A 16148-nucleotide genomic window follows, 5' to 3' on the forward strand; every position below is an offset into this window, starting at 1 on the left:
AATGTATCTACTTATGTTCCATGTTCCATCTCTCGGGGAACGGCATCCTTTCAGCCGGAATCAGGTCCGAGGCCCTAACATGAACAAAACGGCTCATCCACCATCCGTTCCCAACTTCATCGATGCAAGAAAAAAGGGCCCTCGAAGCTCGGCAGTGGAGCTTAATCAGGCCCCCACGAAAGAGACAAGGGTTGTACATCCTGACCAGGTGGTCGAGGGTAAAGGGTATCCCCCCAATCATTTTCACATAATACCTGATCATATAGACAACGTGCCAGAACGAAGGATGAATTTGGCCGAGGGTCACTCGATACCGTCGGCAGAAGTCGAGAACCACATGATCTATCGGAGGCGAGGATGGACCCACCGGCCCAAGGGTAAATGGATAAGTATACACACTGAGAAAATTGGCTTTGTATGTCGTTATATCCTCCTCTCTAGAAGGGATCTCCACAAGCACCGCATCCCCCCAGCGACAGTCAGTCTTCACCCTTCCCACGTCTGTTATTGAGCTAATATACTAAGACACAGGCTCGCGACGCCCCGGCTTCAAAGACTGTTTCTCGACCTTGAAATCGGAAGCCGTTGTAAAGAATCCCGGAACGCATTCCTCAACAGGAGGAGGCACTACCGCTTTGCCTTTAGATGAAAGCGAGGAGGAAGAGGTCGCGTTCTCCTGAGAAACAACGGCGAAAGTTCTAGCCATTCCTAAAAGATTTCAGAAGAAAAGGGGGAACTACGTCTCGAAGAATGAACGAAAGTGAGGGTAACAAGAACCTTTTTGGGAGCTTGGAAGTGCAGAGAGTTATGAAGAACGAGAAAAGGGGTATTTATAGAGGACCCGCACGCTCATTGAAGAAGGCCAAAAGACAGCCAGTCACTGTAATCAATGCAAAGGCTTTCAAATGGCTGTGTGTATGCAATCTTTGGCACCCTATGACTGCCGTCATTACGGAAGTGCCAGAGGGGGCAGGAATTCAAGGTCGTTTCTTATCATTTTTCACTCTAAGAAACGCGGGGACTATCTGTATGCAGTAAAATCGGAGGGTCCAATTTTCTATCGTTGCGACAGCTCGTAAGCATATTTCACAGGTTCGAGATTATGGTCGAGGTTCGCCCTCGAGGGCTATAGACGCTCGATCTCGGGGCAGTGCAGACCAACGCTAGTGATGAAAAAGTGGGGAGTTCCCAAGGCACATAACCAGAGCTGACAAAGTCTGGTGGGCTAAGTTCAAACCTGAATCATAGCGTCATCTAGCTGTTCCATCTCCATATCTTTGTAATAAAGTATTTGTACTATGTTGAGGGTTTCCCCTCATATAAGGAGGGGGTCCTTGCTACTTTGAAAAGGCGGTTGCTTCATACTAAATACACAAGAACATTCTCTTTGCTCTCTAACATATTCTCTTGAGTTCATTGCTTCGTTTATTGCTTACATTCATTGTGTTCTTTTTATTGTTCTTCATTTATTGCTTGTTATTGGCTATAAAGAGCCGTCATTGATCTTATTACAACCGTTAGTCGCCCATTGACTACCCTCGATAGCTCCCAGCCGAGCATCCGACTCGACCTCGAGGCCCCGAATAAATAATCTCGAGGCCCCGATTGATAGTGATTCGGTTTGGTTAATATCTCGTTTTTAAGCTCTTATCTCGCTTCTAAGTCTTCCACATAGCATTAACTGCTTAACAACTAGCACAAAAGTAGATCACATATTTTTAGAACCTCACTAAATCAAATTTAATTGTTATTATCATTTTCACGGTAAACATATGGTCAAGAAACAACTACTTTTAACTCTCCAAATCTTATGTCATATAAATTGGGACAGTGGCAGTATAACTTATTTGTAAAAAGTAACTAGACCAAAATGTAAGAATAGAAACTCAAGTGCAATTGTTAACTTCCACTCTATTACTCAACTCTCTCCTTCAGCTCGGGACTGTTCGAGTTCTATTCAGTGTGATCACAAATGGCTCAGAAGCGAACTAGACGAGTAGGTCAGAGCTCGAGCCACCGGTCCGAAGGAGTCGAGTCCTCATCCCAGAACCACCAGACCCACGGCTCAGTAAAATCTCACACAAATCGACATCGTTGGCTCACCACCTTCTGCATTCTGTTCTTTGCATTTTGTTTACTTATTTACCGTCAAAATTACTATTTCTCTACTACTGTTCGTGATGCTGATAGTAACAGACCGTATGTTTACCAGCGTGGCCTCGTTAAAACCGATTTGACCTACCGTGAAATTCTCACTGTACATTTTATACTCCGCCAATTTCTATTTCTTTTGTAAAAAATACATCTTTTTTTTTGATTTATTTGGGGAATTTTTAAGAATTGCAGGAGAATTCCAAAGTCTCAGAAAATATAAGTCAGCGGCATTTTAGGAATCCTGTCCTGGCCTATATTACTCCATGGTATTTGCATTTGTTTAACTCTATGTTGAATAATGTTTAATTGTTACTGCTTCAGTTTATATGACATAGTTTTACTCGGCTTAGAGTTGTAAGTAGAAAAAAAAGGAGACTTTTGAAACTTGTGATGTTAAAACATGCCATAATATTTGTGTTCTATCAAAGCTGCTCTCATTAAGAATAAATCGGGAAGTTTATAGTTAGATGTTTCTAAATATAGAAATATGTCATTCTTTTTTAAATGGACTAATAAGGAAATAGTGTCACATAAATTGGAACAGAGGAAGTATGAAGTTGTATACGTCGAAATCCACCTTTTTGTTAATCTTAGTGAGTGGTTGGTGGTTGGAAAGGACAAGAGAATATAAACTGATTTAGACGCTAAACCCTACTCCATCCGTTTCAATTTGTGTGAACTTATTTGACTTGACACAAAATTTAAGAAAGAAAGGAAACTTTTGCAATTTGTGGTCGTAAACTTGCCATAAAATTTGTGTGTCTATAAAAGCTTTGTCATTAAGAGTAAATCGGGAAGTTCAAGTTGAACTATTTTCAAATTCAGAAAAGGGCCATCTTTTTTATTTTTTTGGAATAGACTAGTAAGGAAATAGTTCCATCCTTTTTGGAACGGAGGGAGTACTAGATTATAATACCTGCTCTGGGTAATGTCCATAATGTCATGTACTTAAATAGGAAACTTCTTTTAGTGTAGAACTCCAATTATGTGGCTATTGAGGTTTGTAGAGCCGGAAGATGGTTGCGGTAGGTTGATGACTATTCTAAAAATAGTTAAATTATGATGAGTCTTCATAGGTGGAATGGATATAGAGGACTCTTATAGTCGAACCAACTACTTTGGGATTGAGGAGGAGTTATATTAGTAGTTTGTTCTTTGTTTTAAGCAAAGGGGTTATTTCGTGACAGGAAAATTCTACAATCAGTGAGGATTCAAGTGATGGATAAATGTGGAAAAATTAAAACTTTGAGAAGGGGGAACCTTTTACTAGCTTGTTTCTGTTCATTTTGGCATGAAAGAATGCTGATAGAAATTTCTTAGATGTGCCAATGTGGAACTACCTACTAAAAGAAATTGTTTTGACAGTGATAGATGTAGCTTTGGATTCTACAGTTCATGACGGTATGACCAATGGTGCAGGAATTCAAAAGGCTATGACCTGGCGAAGAAGTTCAGTTCTAAAATTACACATCTGTCACCTGTTTGGTATGAACTGAAGAAGTAAGTGAACTCATGATTAGCTTAACTGTTGAATAGTGAAAGTACCTTGGGGATACATTGAAGCATAATGCAGTTATCGTAAACTATGTGTTTTCATGCTATTCAATTGGCTCTGTGACGTTGTACATGAGATGATTAATTTTGAAGCCTGATCCTTCTCTTGAGAACAACGACTAAGCTGTTAGATATAGTTTTATTTTGTTGTTTTCTCTATAACCACCAGGTCCTTGCTACTATCAAATAAATGAAAGTAATGAATCAAAATTTAATCAAGTATAGGAATGGGTACTGATTTAGAGGGGCTGCAATATCAGGAATACTCTTCAATATATTACGACTATAAGAGAACTGTTTGTATTATAAGCATTTCCACGTTTTAATATCATTACTTCTTGTACTTTATGATGCCAGTGAAGGAAGTAAATTAGTTCTGAATGGAAGACATAATGCTGATAGAGGATGGATTTCAGACATTCGAATGAAAGGAAATTCTCTGGTATGGTAACCGACCACATTGAAATGTATATTATTGCAAATATATTATGTAATTTGTGGCACTCATACAGCCGGAACACCGTGAAGTGAACAAAAGGGGGGAACATGATTTCATCAGGAGTCTAGGGTGAAGTGTTGGGTTACTGCTTAGAATTGGTTCCTTTACCACTGTATTTTATTTCTGATAAGCCGAGGGAGGTTGGGTTTGGCTCGGGGGTCGAAGGCATCTGGAATTCTGTTTGTCTAATACTTGTTCGACCACTTGCTCCCAAGAAAGTTTTTTTCTCGGAACTGCTTGCCGTTGCCTAACAGGTCCCCTGAATAGAGAAGCCTATAGAGATGATGCTAATTGCTAACAGCTGAGAATTAACTAATAGTCTAATCTTTACCTTAAGTTGGGTCACCAACTTGTCTAATGGTCTTCTTCTTGTTCTCTATGTATAGATTTTACCTAGAGTTGTCCTGGAGGCAATTCCAGTGGACCTGCTTAAGAAGAAGAGGCTTAGGGAGAAAGCAATCAACCTTATCATAACGGAGTGCAAGTGAGTCTCTGTTTTAGCTGTCTGCTTGAATTTTCTTATCTTTATTGACTTTTCCATGAAGGTGGGGGGAAGGGGATGGTGTGGGTACTCAACTATAAGCTAAATTGGTGCTATTTGCTGCCACCTGTGCTGTGTACAAAGATAGTGAATGAATAATTTATGCATAGTATTATGAAGTAGAAAGTGTATGCTCTATCAGATAGTTTTGTTCTCCGGCTTGGACTATAGAGATAAGTTTTGCCAAATGTGTATCTGGTGAGTGTTTGCTAGCGATTTTCATTCTATTACCTACTTATTTTGGTTAAATTTGCTTAGAGATATTGTAACTGATTTGATATCTTTATCCTACCAATAATGATTGCTGACTTCCTATACTGTTACAAATAGTAACCTTCATTCAGTGGTTGGAAATGCAATTAGTATATCTTTTCTGTCTATACATTTTCTTCATCCACATACTTAGGAATCCTTTTATCTTATGTAGGGATTTGGAGTATGATGGTATTGTGCTTGAATCCTGGTCAAGATGGGTAGCTTATGGCATCTTGCATGATTCAGATAAGAGAAATATGGTTAAGTGCTTACCTTCTTTCTTCTTATTCTTGTTCTTTGCTTTTTCCTTTAGTAATACACTTAGTGTCACGACCCGGATTTCCCACCATCGGGAGTCGTGATGGCGCCTACTAATAGGAGCTAGGCAAGCCAATTGATTTAATATTACTCTTAACATCATCAACAAATATAAAGATCAACAAGACAGTTAATATAAAAGCGGAAGTCTTTAGAACTTAAATAACTGAAAACCCAAAAATTTGCGGAAGTTAACATTTCTCTACCCAAGACTGGTGTCGCTAACTCACGAACTACTAAAGAGTGCTAAAAAACAAGTCAGAATAGAAATACACCAATATTTGTCTCGGTACAAGGAAAACAAACTAAAAATATGGAAAGGTACCCCGGCCTGCGAACGCTAGCTAGGCTACCTCGAAAGTCCCTGGACTGATGCCAGCTCCCAATCAACTACTGCTGTGGTCCAAAAGCTGCTCCGGTACCGTGATATGTGCAAAAGAGCACAGAAGTGTAGCATCAGCACAACCGACCCCATGTGCTGGTAAGTGCCTGGCCTAACCCCGGCGAAGTAGTGACGAGGCTAGACAGGACCACCAATCAACCTGTGCAGATATATGTGTACAAGTACTACAAAAATAACAGCGGAAAATAATAATCAAGACTGGGAGGGGAAAAAAAAACATGCTTTTGGGGATAACGGATAAAAATAGAACATAGGAGTACATAAGGAAAAATCACAACTGGTTCCTTCCAACACAGATTACGTGGACGGCGTGCCACACGATCCCATCTTACAATATATAAGTGGTCGGCGTGCCACACGATCCCATTTTATAATATATAAGTGGTCGGCGTGCCACACGAGCCCATTTTATAATATCAACAGTTCTTCCAATGAAATTTACTCCATACAACGCAACAATTTATACGAATTCATAAGACAACAAGTACACAATAATTATGACTCACCGAAGAAAACAAGTAATGACAAGTAACACAATAAAGAAAAATGCCAACATAAAGAAACTCAGTAATAACGGAATAAGACAACTAATGCACTTGAACCGATAACAACAAGAAAATCAATAAATAGAAGTAGAGGACAACGTAACTCAATTATCAGCAAAAACATCAGGAAAATCAAAGACAAGTGCACGGTATCACCCTTCGTGCTTTTACTCTCGTACTCACCAAAACAATCAAATAAAGTGCACGGCATCAACCTTCGTGCTTTCCCTCACATAACTCTCATATCATGGCACAAAATGATCCTCGTGCACATTGTAATCAATCACAGCAGCGGATGTTCTTCGTGCATAAGATAATCAAAAACATGGCACGGAATGACCCTTCGTGCAAATATAATCAAACATGGCACGGAATGGTCTCCTTCGTTGCATAAATAAATCAAAACATGGCCGGAATGACCCTTCGTGCAATATCACTCTTCCTACCCAAACAACATATCAAACAACGGCGAGGGGATAGACAAACAATTAAAATATCCGGCAAGGGAGAACAAGCCAAACAACTAAATCTCGGCAAGGGAGCAACAACAATATGTTCAAAACATCCGGGGCGGGGAGATAAATACATTCCTTTTTACTACGTTCCATTCCTTACTTATAATAGTCAAAAATCGAGCAACGCTCCAAGGAGTTTACAAATCATTATTTCTTCTCTTCCTTCCATAGCATATAAAAACCACCAACTTAACAAGGAAGAGTCATACCGAATGCCCAAATAAGCAACAATACAGGACTCTCACGGTCATGTGTTAGACACCGGTGTATAGATACTCGTCACTGCTAATACACCGTTACTCACATTTACAATTAGCAAATAATACTTATCCTATTCCTCAGCCAAGTTAGATCGAACATTACCTCGATCCCAAATCTCACATCAAGCCTCTAGTATAGCTTTCCTCGAATTCGCCCGAACTCAGTCAAATTATGAAAATGACTTTACAATATTAATAATAGCTAACAAACTAAACCGCAATACTTAAATATGAATTTTCCAAGCTCTCTTCTAAAAATCCAACAAAATCGCTCGCCGGGCCCGCTTGTCAAACAATCAGGTTCGAACCAATTCATGTTCCTATTCCCACGAGCCCGAATATACAATTTGTTTTCAAATTCGACCCCAAAACGAGGTCTAAATTCAAGAAAATCGAAAAGCCCTAACACTACCCATTTCCCCCAATTTCAACCCTAGATTACATGTTCTAGGCCTAGGATTTCATTGGATGATGATAGAAAATGAAGAAAATGAGTTAGGTAATACTTACCCAAGAATATTTGGTGAAGAAATGCTCCAAGGATCGTTACAAGGCTGTGGAGAAGAATGGTTTTCGTGAAATGGGTAAAATTCCCGAAATGGGTTCTGTTTTGGGTATTTAAAATCGCTGGACAAATTTGCCTTTCGCGTTCGCGATATGGGGGTCGCGTTCGCGAAGAAGGGGGGCTGGGAAGCACCGCGTTCGCGACAGGGGGAGTGCGGACGTGTAGAGTAAATGGCTGGGGTCTGGGATCTGGGCCTACACGAACGCGTGAGGAGACACGCGAACGCGTTGAAGGAAGCAGAAAAGCTTCGCGATCGCGATGGCCAGAACGCGAGCGTGAAGGAGAAAAGGGAGCAAGGCTATGCGAACGCGGGAGGGCTAGTGCGAACACGATGAAGAAAATCCCTGTGTAAAAATTGCAGAAAATCTGCTAACTCCCTAAGTCCAAAACAACCCCGAAAACCTCCGAAAACACTCCCGAGCCCTCGGGGCTCCTAACCAATCACACTCACTAACTCGACAACATCTTACGGACTTAACCATGCGATTAAATCGCCAAAATAACATCAAAAACGAGGAATCAAACCTCAAAATCATCACTTTTTCATCAAACTTCATAAACTTCAAATTTGAGATATTTGGGTCCGAGACACGTCAAATGATGTCCGATTTCAACCAAATTTCACAGAAAGCGCTTAAACCATATATAAGACTTGTACCGGGCGTCGGAACCAAAATACGAGCCCGATACCACAGTCTTTTAATAAATTTTTATTTCAAATTTTCATATAAATTTCAGAAAAATAATTTCACAGAAAAATTCATTTCTCGGGCTCTGGACCTCGGAATTCGATTCCGGGCATATGCCCGAGTCCCATATTTTTTTACGGACCCTCCGGGACCATCCAATCACGGGTCCGGGTCCGTTTACCAAAAATGTTGACCAAAGTCAACTTTAATCATATTAATATCAAAATTCATCATTTTTCACACAGAAGATGCATATTTAAGCTTTTCCGGCTACGCGCCCGGACTGCGCACGCAAATCGAGGCAAGTAAAAAAAAAGAGGTTTTCAAGGCCTTGGAAGCACGGAATAAATGAGGAAACAGGTGATGACCCCTTTGGGTCGTCACACTTAGGAATGATGACCATTTGTGTAGAGCCTGAACTATAACACGCTTTGTTGTTCTTATAAGATGGTGTGTGGTTCTAACTTCTGCAAAACAATTGACCCCTAAGTTTTATAAGATCCTATCTTGTACTTTTCAATTTTCTTTTTTTGATTGCATCCAGAATTATACATGTTTGTGCAAGAGTACTATGATGTGACATCCTTGGGAAGTCTTCTTTGTTGTATCTCTTGCCGATCCCAACTTATTTGGTATTGAGGCATTGGTTGATTGCGAAAGTGAAAAATATTATTTACTAGAAAGTTGTAAGGATATGACTGAGTTGTGCTCTTAAAGAAAGCATATGTTTTTCCCATTAATTGCAAAATGGTTTCATCAGTGAATTGAGAATGTCACACTAAACAGTGCATATGTAACAGTATAAGACTTCGCATTTTCATTCAGTTTTTGGTTGGGGAGAATCATTTTTTCCTTCCCAACTGAGGTAAATGCCAAACATTATGTGTCATAGTATTTAAGGTTAGACCACTACCTTGATAGTAATTTTCCGGTAAAATGAGTAGTTTATTACCTATGTAGAAATTTCTATTCACTCTACTAATAAATACAAGGTGGAACATCATTTCCCAACTCTTTCAATCTACGCAACCCCTTCTAATTGTCATTTAAGTGCCAAAGGCCTTTAATTATTAGGAAATAAATGTCAAAAGCCCTAAAATTGTGGAGATATATTTTTTGCTATGCATCTTCTTGATGCCATTTAATGAAATTCCCTTACTTCATCAATTTTTTTTGTGGAGATATAACAGACCCTATAATTACTATTATATTATTTAAGTAGCACTCGCTTACAAATAAACATATCTGCCCATCAGTTCCTTTGCAAATCTAAGCTCAACAATGGTTCAAGTTGCCCACTGATATTGCTTCAAATAGGTATAGTTAGCCATTTCTTTCTTCTTTTGGTTTCGTTAAATGGCTATGTGGGTATGCTGATTACAAATATATGCCAAGGAGCATTGCCCCTTTGAACAATGCCGTTCTAATCAGTCCTTGAAACGATCATTCATCGAGGAGGTCCGAATTGGCATTATCTGAGCCCACCTTACTTTTGGTGTATAACGAGTCTTGTAAACAATTAATGGTCTCCTAACTTTTTTATGTCATAAAATTTTTACTTTTATTATCAATAACTTTTTATCTTCTGGCTGTCAATTATACAATAGTCAGCTTCACCCAAAAATAAAAGTAAAAATTATTTAATAAGTCAATTGTAGTCATTTATCCATTTTATTTTGACTAATTGGCTTGTGAGAATGTGGTGAATCCTTCTGGAAGAACATTTAAGTTCTCTATGTAAAGAAATAATAAAAATGATGAAAAACATTTAAGTCTAAAGCCCCGGGTTGCTGTTTCTGTTTGGTGACTGTGCCTAAGATGTAGGCGGGAATGTTCGGCTACATGCACTGTGACGGTAAGATTGGATGTAAAACACAGCTACAATGAAATTGAGGTTCTAAAGGCACAAATTATTTTCCTCACTAAACCAAGAGTGTTAGTTGTTGTTTCCTTTGTTCGTATAAGTCAATTTACAGTATGGATGCAGAAAAGTATGTTAAAAGATTTTAGAGAATCAGGGGAGTTTGACATTTAAATCTGCATTTTTGACCTTTTGGTAAGATGATTTGAACCTTCTTAGTTTATAATTTCTCTTTTTTTTTAACTTAAGGAACTCTGCATGGGTGAGTGTAATTTTGCTATATGGAGTAGTTCACAAGATTTTTAGAGAAAGGAGTTTACAAGATTGCTGATGGTTTTTTTAAACTTCTTTGATGGGTTGCAAGTGTAGGCATTACTATTTATAAAGCAACTCGGAGAAGCTATGCATTCTGTGCACTTAGAAAGGAATGGCAAGACAAATCTACAGTTAGTGTATGTGATAGGTCCACCACGTACAGATAAGCTGCAGGAGCATGATTTTGGACCAGAAGATTTACAAGTCCTGAGTGATGCTGTAGATGGTTTCTCTCTTATGACGTATGACTATTCAAGTCCTTATAATCCAGGTCCCAATGCACCTCTGAAGTGGATACGATCGACCTTGCATCTTCTTGCTGGTGCAAAAGGTAGGGGATTAGCTGAAAAGATATTTGTCGGGATCAACTTCTATGGCAATGATTTTGTCCTGTCAAAAGGTATGTATATATTTATCTTGCTGTGTTATATGTAGCAACAATACCCCCTCCCCCCCAAGGAAAAAGAAGAAAAAGAACCTCTAATGATATCTAGGATTGCCTTATAGAAAATGCTAGAAGTGCAAGGTTTACTGAAACTTACCAACAAATAGCTAAATGGAATTCTATCTTTCCCTAATCTGTAAAGTTTTGACGAAGATCATAGGAACGTTCTGAAATCATAGATGTAGCGACCAAGTTAATATTCATGTCATGCAAAGGACTGCTAAATTTTATTTTAAATGATTCAGTTGATCACTCATCTCCGTTGAAATCATGGGATATATATTTTGCTGGAAGGAAATGCAACTAAAATATTCAGTTAGCTATGGGTGAATGCAAGGATGTAGTTTCAAGTTATCTTGACCTATGAGAGTAACATCAGCAGAATATTTAAGGATAAATTTTAATGATTCAAGTGCAATGAAACACTCTTTAAAGTCGATTCAAGTATTAGTGATTAACAACAACAACAACAACAACCCGGTGGAATCCCACAAGTGGGGTATGGGGAGTGTAGTGTGTACGCAGACCTTATCTCTACCTATGAAGGTAGAGAGGCAGTTTCGAAAGACCCTCGGCTCAAGAACGTAAAAAATGGAGCAATAGAGAAACAATTGCAACAACAATGTAATAAGACAGTATGATGACAGAAATTCAGGGATATGAAACTGCAAGAATAGTGCCACATACCGTATAGAAACAAGGGACTAGGAATAAGAAGGTACCCGATTAGTGCTACTACTACTGGTAAGACAAGGCAAAACTCTAGACTGTTTATCAACCCACCATCCTAATTTTCGACCTCCACACCTTTCTATCGAGGGTCATGTCCTCGGTAAGCTAGAGCAGAGCCATGTCCTGCCTAATTACCTCACCCCAGTTCTTCTTAGGCCTCCCTCTACCCCTCCTCTGTCTCGCCACGGGAAACCTCTTGCACCTCCTAACCGGGGCATCAGCGTCTCTCCTCTTCACATGACCAAACCATCTCAGCCTCGATTCCCTTAACTTCTCTTCCACAAGAGCCACACCCACTTTGTCCCTAATATATTCATTCCTAATCTTATCTTTTCTGGTATGCCCACACATCCATCACAACATCCTTATTTCTGCTACTTTCATCTTCCGGACATGAGATTTCTTGACTGGCCAACACTCGGCTCCATACAACATGGCCGGTCTAACTACTGCTTTGTAGAATTTGCCTTGTAAGTCTAGGTGGCACATTCTTGTCACACAAAACATCAGAAGCAAGCCTCCATTTCAACCACCCTGCTCCTATACGGTGTGTTACATCCTCGTCAATCTCCCCGTTACTCTGTATAATAGACCCAAGATATTTGAAACTATCTCTTTTAGGGATGACTTGGGTATCAAGCTTCACGTCCACTTCTGCTTCATGCGTCCCAACACTGAACGTACACTCCAAGTATTCTGTTTTTGTCTTACTCAACTTGAAACCTTTAGACTCCAGGTCTGTCGTCACGCCTCCAGTTTAGCATTAACCCTACCGCGCATCTCGTCAATAAGCAGTATATCATCTGTAAATAACATACACCATGACGCTTCTCCTTGGATGTTACGCGTCAGCACATCCATCGCTAGGGCAAATTAAAATGGGCTAAGAGCTGATCCCTGATGCAATCCCATCACCACTGGAAAATAATCCGAATCCCCTCCCACAGTCCTCAACCGAGTCTTAGCTCCATCGTACATGTCCTTAATCACCCTAATGAACGCTACCGGAATGCTGCTAACCTACAAACATCTCCATAGAACCTCCTTAGGGACTTTGTTGTAGGCTTTTTCTAAGTCAATGAATACCATATATAAGTGCTTCTTCCTCTCCCTATATTGCTTTATCAACCTCCTCACAAGATAGATGGCTTCTGAATCCGAACCGATTCTCCGAAATAGACACACTCCTTCTCACCCTCCTCTCCACTACCCTCTCCCAAATTTTCATGGTGTGACTCAGCAGCTTGATACCCCCATAGTTGGTGCAATTCTGGACATCACCCTTGTTCTTGTACAATAGGACCATCCCACTCCACCTCTATTCTTCTGGCATCCGCTTCGTCCTAAAAATGACATTAAACAATCCAGTAAGCCACTCCAAGCCTGCCCGGCTTGCGTCCTTCGAAAATTCCACTGGAATTTCGTCTGGTTTGGTCGCCCTACCCTTACTCATCTTCCGCATAGGCTCCTCGGCTTCCCAATCTTAATACGCTTACAAAACCTGAAATCTCGCTCGCTTTCTGAGTTCTCCAACTCCCTGAGCACAATGCTCCCGTCCCCATCTTCGTTTAGGAGTCTATGGAAGTATGTCTGCCACCTGCGCCTAATACACGCCTTTTCCACCAACACTGCACCTCACTTGGTTCAGGTCTTGAGCCTTCTTCTCCCTCGCCTTGGCTAACCTGAACAATTTCTTGTCACCGCTTCTGCCCCCAAGTTCCTCATAATGCTCCCGTCCCCATCTTCGTTCAGGAGTCTATGGAAGTATGCCTGCCACTTGCACCTAATACACGCCTTTTCCACCAACACTGCACCTCACTTGGTTCAGGTCTTGAGCCTTCTTCTCCCTCGCCTTGGCTAACCTGAACAATTTCTTGTCACCGCCTCTGCCCCCAAGTTCCTCATACAAGTGCTCAAAGGCTACAACTTTAGCTACCGTGACCGCTAACTTCGCCTCTTTCTTTGCTTTCTTATTGCTCCATGTTCGTCCTCTTCTCCTCCTCGTCGGCGCTCTCCGTTAGCTTCATAAACGCCGCTTTCTTGGCTTCCACTTTTCTTTGGACTTCTCCCCCCTTTGTGACCTCTAGAGTGACCCTTCATGACCCCTAGCACCTCCCTAGCAGCTTCCTAATATAGCCCACTGTCATGGTCTACATACTACTCGCATCTCCACTACTCCTCCAGGCCCCCATAGTCAACAACTTCTCCCCAACTCTTGAGCTTTGTCCTTAGTCAAGGCTCCCCACTAGATCTTGGGTTGACCATTCACTGCTCTCTTCTTCCTCACTTTCTTAATCTCCAAGTCCATTACCAAGAGCGTATGTTGTGTCGAAAGCCGCTCACTCGGTAAAACCTTGCAATCCGTGCATAGACCTCTATTCCTCTTCCCGCAGAGAAGATAATTAATCTGGATCTTGACCACCATACTCCGGAACGTGACCCAGTGGTCCTCCTTCCGAAAACACGAGTTAACTACCACTAGATCAAAAGCTTTAGCAAAATCCAGCAGAGAAGCACCACCCTCGTTCCTAACTCCAAAACCGAACCCGCTGTGCACATCGTTATACCCCAGCCGTCTTCCAATATGGCCATTAAAATCACCTCCTATGAAAAGCTTCTCGGTGTGCGGAATACCGCGCACCACCTCATCCAAATCCTCCCAGAAATGCCTTTTGACCTCCTCGTCCAAGCCTGCTTGCGGTGGGTATGCGCTAATCATGCTTAAAGTAAGCCCACCAACCACTAATTTAATAACCATCAACCTATCGTTCACCCTTTTAACATCTACCACCAGCTCCCTAAGATCTCTATCTACTAAAATTTCAACCCCGTTTTTGCCCCTAGAACGTCCCGAATACCACAGTTTATACCGTTGATATCCCGCGCATTAGTACCCACCCATCTAGTTTCCTGGACACACACTCTGTTGATCTTCCTCTTCTGGAGAATCTTCCCTAGTTCTATAGACTTCCCCGTCAATGTCCCAATATTCCAATATCCAATTCTCAGCCTAGTGTCCCCCTTGCCGCCCTTAACCCCAGCCCTCGACCCACCCGAGGACATGACCTCAATACACCCCAACCACTCTAAATCAAGGGATACTATGCTAGTACCATTACAACACGCAACAAGGTAAACTAGGGAAAGAAACTAGTCTACCGTGAAAAAACACAGAGACAAACTAAGAACATAAAAAATTAAAAGAACACAAAGATGCTAATATGAATACAGTAAAGCAAGTAAGTTCTAGAGCAAATAATCTAACTAAAGGTACAAATACGACAGGAAAGAAAAGAATTCAAGAAAGATATAACCTTGACGTCAACCGGAAATGTAAGGCGCCGCCGCTAGAAAAGGACCCCTGGATGGAATGTCGCCGGAAAGAAATGGGCACACCGGAAAATTGAATGTATTGGCCGTATCCCGTCGTATTGCTGGAACCCTACTGGTTGGATACTTACGCTGGTGCGATTGAGTTCTGCCGGAAAATCCGTAGTCACCCGACCCTGATTTGCTGCACACGCCCGTAAACAAACACACACACACACACGCACATGGCTTCGGGAAAAGGGAGAGAGAGAGAGAGAGAGAGAGAGAGAGAGAGAGAGAGAGAGAGAGGAGAGAGAGAAGGGTTGTCGCCGGCACTGGGGTGTTCGCCGGTGACGAGCAGAAAGAAACAGAAAAGAAAGGGAAAGGAAAAGAAGAAAAGAAGAAGAACAATAGAGAGGGGAGAGCGGGGAGAGGGAGGAGAGAGAAGCAGAGTGACTTACCTGCCGGAGCTGATGGTCGCCGGCGTTTGGCTAGGTCACCGGCGTGAGTGACCGTTGAAGAGGGAGTCAGAGAGTTAGTATAATAAAATTTAACCAGACGATTGGGTGATTATTTCATCCTATATGGGTTTCCATGAAGTGGCACTAATCATAATCTTTAAAGAGCATAATGATTCTGTAGTTGTTTGTATCTGTTCATCATTTGCGAAGGATCATCACGTGCACAGGTTTAGGTGGGGGGCCTATCATAGCACACGAGTATCTCTCTTTGTTGGAGCAACACAAGCCTGTAATTCAGTGGGAGGAGGACAGTGCTGAGCATTTCTTCTTGTATTCTGACAATCAGCAAGTCCAGCATGCTGTATTCTACCCGTCGCTCATGTCACTTGCAGTGCGGCTTGAGGAAGCTCTTTCATGGGGGGCAGGTATTTCAATTTGGGAAATTGGTCAAGGTCTGGAATACTTTTTTGATATTATGTAGTAGTTTAATCTTCACTTGGCATTGTTGCCTAGTCTTACATTTCCATTTGTTTAATTGAATAGTAGAAAGAGACTTTGTTGGTGCATCTGTTGCGGATTAGTTTCTGAATCTAGATTAGTAACATCAATAGCAGCTCTATGTTTCCAGTTTCACTCCACTTGCACTTTTCTTGTATAAGATCCGCCTTCCTTTTTTTTAAAGAGTGTGGATCTTAAAATTGTTCTCTTTTGTCAATAGCAAGGGGTG

At 41.1% G+C, this 16148-nt stretch overlaps 1 protein-coding gene across 2 annotated transcripts; it reads left to right on the forward strand.

The window, feature by feature from the left end:
* The first annotated feature begins 1871 nt into the window (after positions 1 to 1871).
* Positions 1872 to 15989, forward strand: LOC109239296 (chitinase domain-containing protein 1). 2 transcript variants are annotated; one of them, XM_019405837.1, is made up of 8 exons: positions 1872 to 2257; positions 2347 to 2420; positions 3574 to 3654; positions 4066 to 4150; positions 4594 to 4691; positions 5176 to 5263; positions 10529 to 10874; positions 15649 to 15989. In XM_019405837.1, the coding sequence occupies exons 1-8, from the start codon at positions 1973 to 1975 to the stop codon at positions 15900 to 15902; spliced, it is 1311 nt and encodes a 436-aa protein (XP_019261382.1). In that variant the 5' UTR covers positions 1872 to 1972; the 3' UTR covers positions 15903 to 15989. The 2 variants fall into 2 exon arrangements, with proteins under 2 accessions (XP_019261382.1, XP_019261383.1); XM_019405838.1 differs by having other exon boundaries at positions 1872 to 2093; positions 2339 to 2420.
* Positions 15990 to 16148: the final 159 nt, after the last annotated feature.

This window comes from Nicotiana attenuata, unplaced genomic scaffold (genome assembly GCF_001879085.1).
Source record: "Nicotiana attenuata strain UT unplaced genomic scaffold, NIATTr2, whole genome shotgun sequence".
In the NCBI taxonomy this organism is placed as follows: Eukaryota; Viridiplantae; Streptophyta; class Magnoliopsida; order Solanales; family Solanaceae; genus Nicotiana; species Nicotiana attenuata.